Source organism: Delphinus delphis, chromosome 10, assembly GCF_949987515.2.
Source record: "Delphinus delphis chromosome 10, mDelDel1.2, whole genome shotgun sequence".
Taxonomy (NCBI): Eukaryota; Metazoa; Chordata; class Mammalia; order Artiodactyla; family Delphinidae; genus Delphinus; species Delphinus delphis.
The window spans coordinates 96,755,841-96,764,996 of NC_082692.2; the positions used below are offsets into that span (position 1 = coordinate 96,755,841).

The window sequence follows — 9,156 nt, forward strand, 5'->3', positions numbered from 1 at the left end:
AAGCTATCTGTGACGGCCGAAATTCCCCTTACAGTGTGAATTCTCTGGGTTTCCTATGCTCCACATTCCCAAGTTCTACAAGAATATCTCTTTTAAGGTAGGACTTCCCTGTGAAAAGAATTGGTGAAGCTTTGTTCAAAGCTAAGAACTGTGTGTCAGATTCAGAAGAAAGTTCTGTGGGGTGCTGACTCTTACCCAGTCCCAACCCCGTACCCTTCACTGGCAAGACTGGTGGCCCTTTTGCTTCATTAGCTGCTACTGCAGCAGCTTCTAATTGAGTTGCGTTTCTGGACCATTGTTAAATCTCTCGTCACCTGTAGGGCTGGGGGCTGGGAAGAGGCAGGACCAGTGCTCACATGCCTCTCCGAGCCCTGGTCAGTAAAGCGCCCCGCACCGTGTGTAGTCTTGGTCTCTGCTCCAGAGTCAGACATCTTTAGGGATGGGGGTTGCTAGCATAGCACTGTTGTGCCTGAGGAGGGATGGTGCTACCACTGAGCCCAGCTGGAAGCCAAGCTGCCTGAAGAGCACGTGAACTTGGCTGAGGGACATCCAGCGGCCTGGTTGGTTAGCTAAGTGACAACATAGGTGCCAACTCTGCTGCCCAGATAGCTGCTCTTTCCCCATCCTTCACCACCTACTAACTGCTTGTTATGAGCAATGAGCTCTGTCCCCGGCTATGTTTAATGAGGCAGAGAAACCAGATTGCTTTCTGTAACACATAGGGTTCCTGTCTTAACGTTTGATGTGTTCTCCCATGGGGCCACAGCTTCAGACCAGAGATGAGCGGTGAGAAGCCTAAAGGCATTGCCAGCTTGAGACCCATAAGAGAAAACTTAGAGCCCCAAAAGACTTCTCCTTGGGCTGCTGCAGGAAAGCAGAGGTCCCTGGTTCACACAAACACACACACCCGCACAAACAGACACACAGACACACACATACCCCAATGCCTGAAGTCCAGGCTGAGGGAAACTGATGACTTCAAGTCTGATGAATCTTGTCCTAGCCATTTTTGAAGTCACTTGTTCCGAGGAGTCAGGCCCTTGTTGAACCAAAGGATTCTTCCCTAAGGCCCCATTCCTGGAGGCGTTCACTTGGGCAGAGGCTGTGGGACCATCACCTGGAGGCTTGGTAGTGGTGGGGGGTAGGTACAAATTAGGTGACATTCAAGCTCTCTGAAAGGCTAGGATTCTGGGTCTTGGCTCAAATGTTCGTTCCCTGCATGACTTCAGACATGTCACTTGATAGCTTTGGGTTTCTTTTTTCTCATCATCAGAGGCTTAAATGGGCAACTAACTGCCCAGGTCCTTCCTAGCTGTGAACCTTCAAGCCCTCTCTGTGAGCTGTCAGATCAGGTGCTTTTAGATGCAAGTAACAGAAAATCCATCTCAAAAGAGTTTAAACAATAAAGGAAAACCGTTGGTTTACGTTGGAAAAATGCAGCCTTCAGGCCCAGCTTCCTCAAGGTTCCAACTCCGTTTCCCTATGGTTCTTTCTCCTTGCCTCTTTCTACATGCTAGCTTTGTCTTCTGGCCAGCTTCCCTAATGGGGCCAGCTACTCCATGTGCTTCCTTTCTCACATCCAGGGACCATGTGAAGGCCTCTTTTCCAACCATAGATCAGAAACTCTGTGCTTGATTCCAGTTGGAAGTTGGAAGTGTCCATCCCCGAGTCAATCCCTGAGGCCTCCACCATCTCTTATCAGGAAGGAAGATCAGTGTACTATGCGGCTAGCATGGGTTTTGGTCAGACTGGGTTTCAATCCCAGCTTTGCCACTTCTAGCTGTGTGACTTGCAAAAAACACTTCCCTTCTGAGCTCAGTCTTTTTTATCCCATCTTTAAAGTGGCAGTAATGATCCTGGTCTCCATAAGTTTGGGTTTAAGTGAGATAATGGAGCAAAATACGTGGCACATAGTAATACTTATCCTTTCCATGAGTACTGGAAATGCTCAGTAAACTGTAGTTGTGGTTAAGACCCGTCCTTATCAGTCTCATTTCTGAAGGACTGTGGGCTGTGTCAGGGCACTGGGCAGCTAGGTAAAAGGCCAGATCAGGTACCTCAGGCCAGACCTCTTTCTCCTCGCCTCAGCTGTGTGGCTTGGGCCAGCTCTGCTTGTATGGATACTCCTGTACCCCCTTACAAAAGGACCAGCTAAAACACACTTGCCTGAGCTGGCCCACAGCAGGGGTCTGGCAGGTGTGGGGCAGGGTGGGGCCATGTAGCTCTGTTGGTGCTGTGAACAGGGGCTTAGGCCATACCCATCTAAGGGAGTGAAATGTTGCCAAGAAGCCAACCTCCTGGGCAGAGGTCTGGGCCCTCGGGATGTGGATGGATGACCTTGGAAGCACTGTCAGCTCCACAGTTGTCCAGTTTGAGGGCAGCTTGGCCCCATGTGCCCTCCAGTCCTGTAGGTAGGTCGGTGGAGGTAGATGCTGTGTTTGCACTCGAGTAAGGGTATAGGGCAGAAGAGCATGGGGTTGTATTAAGGCTGGTTGCGTTACCTGTGTACTGAGGCTAACTTGAAAGTTTTCCTTCCTTCTTTCACTCGGCAGGTGCAGGTGCTTCCTTCTCGTGACTGTTCCCTGTCATCTTTAGGTGCCCCCTCTAGCCAGCTACTCCAGATGTGTACTTACGAGGACCTCTTTGCTTAGCACAGCCCCTTGCTCTCAAACCCAGGAACGCAACGGTTGCTTTGCAACCCTTTGCTTGACAAAAGCCTCAGATACGAAGATTCATTTGGAGCCTGTGTGCTCACTCTTGAAAAAGATGCAAAAGATGGTTGGCTGCTTGCTGAGATTCCTTTGTGGCCCCTGGGATCATGTGCCCTGTTGCTGTCTGTGCTGCCTACTCCATACTACAGCTGTCCCCGGGCTGCTTCAAGCATGGCTCTTGCCTGGGGGTGCTACCTGCTGCACACGGGAAGTACAGGCAAGGGACTAGCCTAGGAGACCAAGAGCCCGTGCTGGGAACCTCTCTGTAACCATATTCCATCTGTCATTTTCCCATTGGAAGTGTGAGTCTCTGATAGCCCTGGGGAGTGGGGTTAGGAGCATAAGAAACCCCCATGTTCCCTGCCCCATAAGTCCCTCGTCCTACCCAGCCTCCTGTACTTCACATTACTTTCATTCCCTCAATACTCTGCTGTTTAGCAATTATTTTCCCGAAAACTGGAAAAGAAACTCTGCCTTACCTTAAAGTTTGAGCAGGAGGTGAGATTTGTGGAGCCAGGCTGCCCTCAAGAAGGGTTGCATTGACTGAAGACTCCAGCGTGACCCAGGGGAAGCACGGGGCAGGCACCACACGGTGGCATGTAGCTTGCTCTTGCATGTAGGCAGCAGTCTCTGATTTATAGACAGTTAAGGATCACCAGAGATACAGTGTCTGGCCTGAACCCTACCAAGTTTCTCCACGTAGGAAGAAGGAAGCCCTGCTTTGTCAGTCACTAGGGCTTCCACCAGGTAGCAGACCATGACCTGTCCTCATCCCCAGTGCTGCTGTCATACACCTTCCAGAGCAGAGCAGGAGCAATGAATATGGCAAGTCTCTATGTTGCAGGGTGGGTCCGATTCATGGCGGCTTTAACGTAGAAAGCTAGCTGTTTTCCCTGGTCTCAAGGTGGTTCTGTTGTACAGCAAATCTGTAATCAATCTTGGCTTTAAAAATCTATTCTTGCGCTCTGTAGCCGTGGAACCTTGGGTGAGTGTCCTTACCTGTCTGGGCTGCCATTTTCCTTCCTCTAAGAAGGAGATGAGGGCTTCCCTGGTGGCGCAGTGGTTGGGAGTCCACCTGCTGATGCAGGGAACACGGGTTCGTGCCCCGGTCCGGGAGGATCCCACATGCCGTGGAGCGGCTGGGCCCGTGAGCCATGGCCGCTGAGCCTGCGCGTCTGGAGCCTGTGCTCCACAACGGGAGAGGCCACAACAGTGAGAGGCCCGCGTACCACAAAAAAAAAAAAAAAAGATGATTTATGATCAGCGGAGATGCATTGCTGGCCAGAGCTGCACTCAGCTTGGCAACTACTTGAGGATAAGCTGGCCTGGGGACCCATGGGGACTGTCACCTCAGTCTAGGAGCCCTTGACTCCAGCTAACTGGGTGGGCCAAGGTCAATTAATTTTTCAGTATCCCACCCCCTGTACCACTATTCATGCTTCCGCTCTGTTTCTGGGTCCCTACAGGAGCACCTTCTGCTATTCTTGAATTAAAGAACAAAGGGTCAAGCATCAAAGATGATGCGCCTCTGGGGATTGGGACCTGGGGTAGCTGATGGAAGGGCCTTGTTTGATGTTTCCCTGTCTCCTCCCTTCCTCCCCCACCAGCTGGGCTACTGTCCAGAGACAGCAGAGAAGGCTGGGCTGTGAGTGGGGAGGTGGTGGTAGATTCCCAATACAGCTTTCCTCTCCCCGCACCCCCCAAACTTCTGCTTGAAAAAGGCCTGATGAAGTTGTCAAGTTGGCTGCCTGATTTCATTCCTTCCTCCTGGGCATAGCCAGTGAGTTTGCTGGGTTGATGCTTGTGAATACGAACTTTGGCTCCTGGAAGGCGCTGCAGAGGAAGAGGGCAGGGCTCAGGGCTCCCGTCACCTTCCTCTTCCATCTAGGTCACCGCCCGCACCGTCCCCAAGAGGCTTGTTCTCCCATCTCTACCATAGGACCTCAGTGGTCTGGGTTCTGCATTGCCACCCTGCCAATCTGCATGCCAGGGAGTGTGGGGTGATCCTGCCTCCCTGGTTCCTGGGGCATTCAGCCTTGCTCTCCTCTTTTTGGTGCTGTTGAGATTTGACTTGCTTTGTCAGCCAGAGCAGGCATGCCCTGATCCCAGGCTTTGGTTGCTGGCTCACCTTTGTCACCATGCTTTGCTCTTGTTCTTTTGCTCCTGTAAGTCTTTGCATGATACATTGTCCTCACAGCTGAGCCTGCCTTATGGTCTTTTTTTTTTTTTTTAATAAATTTATTTTATTTTATTTATTTACTTTTGGCTGCGTTGGGTCTTTGTTGCTGTGCGTGGACTTTCTCTAGTTGCGGCGAGCGGGGGCTACTCTTCATTGCGGTGCTCGGGCTTCTTATTGCAGTGGCCTCTCTCGCTGCAGAGCACAGGCCCCAGGCACGCAGGCCCAGCAGCTGTGGCTCGTGGGCTCCAGAGCTCAGGCTCAGCAGCTGCGGTGCATGGGCCCAGCTGCTCCGTGGCATGTGGGATCCTCCCAGACCAGGGCTCGAACCCGTGTCCCCTGCATTGGCAGGCAGATTCTTAACCACTGCGCCACCAGGGAAGTCCCTGCCTTGTGGTTTTTACTCTTCTTTCTTGGTCATAACCTGTCCAGCTGTTTTTATACTTTTGGAGAAAATGGTTAACTTTACAGCTGCTCTACCAACAGACCCTTGTGGCCCGGTCCCAGGGCCACCGTAGCCTCCCCGCCCTACTCCTCCAGGGCCTCCCCTGTCAGGCATATGACTGACTACATCATCTCCCCTCTCTCTCCTCTCTGCCCCAGATCAGTGGACCATCCCCTGCCCGGATCCTCTCTCTCCACAGACTTTGGCAGCTGGCAGATGGTAACAGGCTGTGGCAGTATTCAGGAACGGGCTGTCCTGCACACAGACTCCTCTCTCCCTTTCAGCTTCCCGGATGAGCTCCCTAACAATTGTCTGTAAGTGTCTTGCTTGAGAAGACAGGATGCCCCGCCCCCACCCCACCCCACCCCGCCCGCCCGTATCAAAAGCTGGTGAGCCACTGAGTGCTGGCTAGGAATGAGGCAGCAGCAGGCCCCAGGGAGCTGGCCTGGGCTCCCTGCCCCTCCCGAGTGTCTCAGTTAAGTATACCTCACTGCTCCTGGACCCTGAGGTATGAAGGGGGCCTGATGGACTGCTCAGGAAGTGCGTTGGAGTGTGTTCACTCTCCCCAGCCTCTAAAACCCATCCATGGGTCTCTTGGGGCACACACCCTTAGGGAAAGCTGGCTGGACTCTAGCTATAAAAGATTCTATTTCTGTCCAAGGCTTTGCCTGACATGAGAACCCTTTGAAAGCAGAACAGTGGAGTAGTGAAAGTAGGTGTATGGTGGAGACCAGAGCCAAAACGGGTTAGCCCCAGGGCTGTGCTCCCAAGCAGAACCGAGGGTTCCTTGCTGTCCCCTCCCCCCTTTTGTCATCTGCTTTTGTCTCTGGTCAGGAAAGAAAATTGGACAGGGATGCCCATCCAAAGCCCAAGCCTGTAAAATCCTCTCCCTCCAAAGCTCCAATGCTGGACTTCCAGTTCTAGCAGAGCAGCTGCCTCTCTGGCTGCCGCCTGCCCCCTGCCTGCGCTGCTGTTTCACGGATGTCAGGCGGGGAGAGCCTCCGGTGGCCTGGGGAGCAGGATCTGCTTCTGGTCTGTGGCTGCCTAAGGGCCTTCGCCTCCCTACCGGGTGCTGGGTGTTCATCACCACCACCAGAATCCAGTTCATACCCTCCAGGGCTGACAGGTTGGAGGCAAGTTGCCCTTGGGAGTTGAGAAGGATTCCTGCTGAGGGCAAGCAGGGGCCAGACCTTGGGATTCCTAGATGGTGCTCACAGGCCCTGGCCCCGCAGCTAGGGAGTAGCCCAAGGACTTTAGAGGCCACTAGGGCCTGGTACAGCCTTTTCTATAGCCAGGCCCTTAAGCCAGAAACAAGATCTCTTAGATTTTTGAGGATTAAAGAAATAGATGTCTGCACCTTTCTGTAGGCTCTTCCTACTTCAGCCAGAGAGCCTAAGAGCTACCTCTGGAGGAAGCAGACATCTCTGCCCCTGCTTAATAGCACCCCTCACTTACCTGGTATTAGCCACTGAAGTGGGCAGCTCTAGCCCCAGATCCTACAATTTATGCCTTGAGTAGCTCTCTGTGCTCCCAGCCAACCCTCAGGTTAGGGGTGGTTCCCAGAGGAGGGCTAGGTTCTCCGTGATCCCATGGCCTCCAACATTGCAGGATGGGCCTAGGGTCAGGGTTGATTCCTGGTGAGGTCACATAGTATGTGCGTTCACTGCTTTGGCTTTGATGTCAGAGAAATTTAATCCAAATCCTAGCTGTTATGTTTACTAGCTCTGGGGACTTCCCTGGCGGTCCAGTGGTTAAGACTCTGCACTTCCACTTCAGGGGGGTACGGGTTCGATCCCTGGTTGGGGAACTAAGATCCCACATGCTGCATGGCCAAAAAAATCAAAAAAAAAAAAAAAAAACCAATATGTTTACCAGCTCTGTCTTGGGATATCAGCCTTGACTTCTCTAGCCTGCTAGCTCATCTCTTGAGAGGGAATGGCACTATGGTACCTCCAGTCTCTGCCTGCCATATGTCCTCAAGCGGATCACACACTCTCTCTGGGCTCCAGTTATCTTGTTTCTAGATAAGTTGTGATCTCTCCCCTTTCTGCCTCCTAAAAATAGGGGGCAATGAGAATGCATACATACGGACCTTTAGATATTCCCTGTGAATATGAACTACTATCTGTATTTCTCCTGGTTATATGCTCTCAGGAAAAGCTAAAGAAGCACACATGGTCTCCAGCCTATGTAAAACCTAATTAGGAAGTAAAGAAAATCCGGGGCCACGTATCTCCCCCACATGCCAAGAGAGACTTCGGAGTTGTTCATGGTATTGCAGGAATCCAGTATCAGCCCCATTTTCTCAGTGCTGCTGCTAGAGCTATTTGACTTTCCTTCGCCCTACAACCTGCTTCTGCTGCTGCTGCTGCTTCTCTCTCTCACTCTCTCTCACTCTCTCACTCTCTCTCACTCTCTCACACACACACACCCCACTCCCACCAATCTGTTTTCCCTGGGTCTGTTCTCCCCATACTTACCCCTGGACACTCACTTGTCCTCATATCTCTATGTGCTACCCCAGGCCCTAGGTGCAAGTCATTTGGGCTTGGGAACTGGGGATACTGCTGCTTCTAACAAATTTGCAGGAGGGGTTACCCAGTGATTGGTCTCTTAGGGGAAATTTTGGAGTGAGTTGGTGGTCAGGGCTGGTCTTTGTGCTTAGGTAGATGGGAATGTGAGGGCTCATCTCATGTGGGTCTGTGACCTTTCCTCTAATTCTGTGTCCCTCCTACCCCTAGACTTCAGAGGTTGAGTCCAGAGGTTGGGCGTGGCTGGTATCTCAGGCCTTTTCTATTAAAGACTCTTCAAGTCATCAAACAGCCTTACGTGGAATTCACACTTGTTGTTCCCCTTCTTGACTTGTGATAAGTGCCTGTAGAGGCCAGGGAAGGAAAAGCAGATAGAATGAGAAAAGAAGTCCTGCTGGAAAAGCCAGCACCTTCCTAGCTGTTTACCTGGGGACTGCAGTGACTGAAGGTGAGGGCTCTGGCCTCTCCAGGTAGGAACAGCAGCCTGAGAGCTGAGAGAGAGTTTAAAAGAGGAACAGGGCCAAACATTTGGGGCCTGAACCACAAGGGTAGTATGGCCACGGGGCAGATGCTGGCCTTCTACTGAGGAATGCAGAAGGATAGGCAGTGTGGCGTCAGGATGAGAATGTTGGATCCTGCCCCAGGGTAATGCGTTAATTCTCTCTCTTTCCCTCCCTCCCTCCGCACAGGCTTACAGCCCTGAGTGAACGGGAGACTCGGCTACAGGAGGTGCGCTCAGCCTTCTTGGCTGCCTACAGCAGCACAGTGGGGCTTCGGGCAGCAGCCCCCAGTCCCTCCGGTGCCATCGGCCTGCTGGAGCAGTTTGTCCGTGGTGTTGGACTCCGGGGCACCAGCAGCAGCACCTTATGAAGCAGCCAGCTCATGACAGCTTCCTGCTCCTCTCTCACCTGAGCCCTAAGCGGAATCAAAGCCATGCCCAGCCAAGGGGTGCTTCAAGGTGGGGGGAAATCTCCCCTTCTCCATCATGCACATGGCAGCCCCAAGGCTGAGCAGGGCCAAGGACGGGGTTCTCCCCCACCCCAGCTTCCTAACTGGTGTCCGCCACCCTACTTGTCACTGCCTCCCACCCACCTTAGTCTTTGCCAGGATTCCTGTCAACTCTCAGAACTATGTGGGGTTTCCCTGGGGCCTTGTGGAGGCTGAGACTTCACAAAAGACCCCCACTTTCCATTCTCGTCTCCTGGGGAGGAGGGGTCACCCGCGCTGAGAATGAGGCAGTTTTGACACAGATCACAAAATGAAATCAAAGCCTTTTTGAACAGCTACTCTATC

General features: G+C 52.5%; 1 protein-coding gene across 3 annotated transcripts in view; it reads left to right on the plus strand.

Annotated features, from left to right (window-relative positions):
- MTMR14 (myotubularin related protein 14) overlaps nt 1–9,146 on the plus strand; it is a 43,218-nt gene extending 34,072 nt beyond the window's left edge. For 2 of the 3 annotated variants that reach the window (XM_060023003.1, XM_060023005.1), the window contains 2 exons: nt 5,491–5,646; nt 8,553–9,146. In XM_060023003.1, the coding sequence (XP_059878986.1) occupies nt 5,491–5,646; nt 8,553–8,733 (337 nt within the window). In that variant the 3' untranslated portion in view covers nt 8,734–9,146. The remainder of the gene's footprint in view (nt 1–5,490; nt 5,647–8,552) is intronic. The other variant, XM_060023004.1, reaches the window with a different exon arrangement.
- Nucleotides 9,147–9,156: the final 10 nt, after the last annotated feature.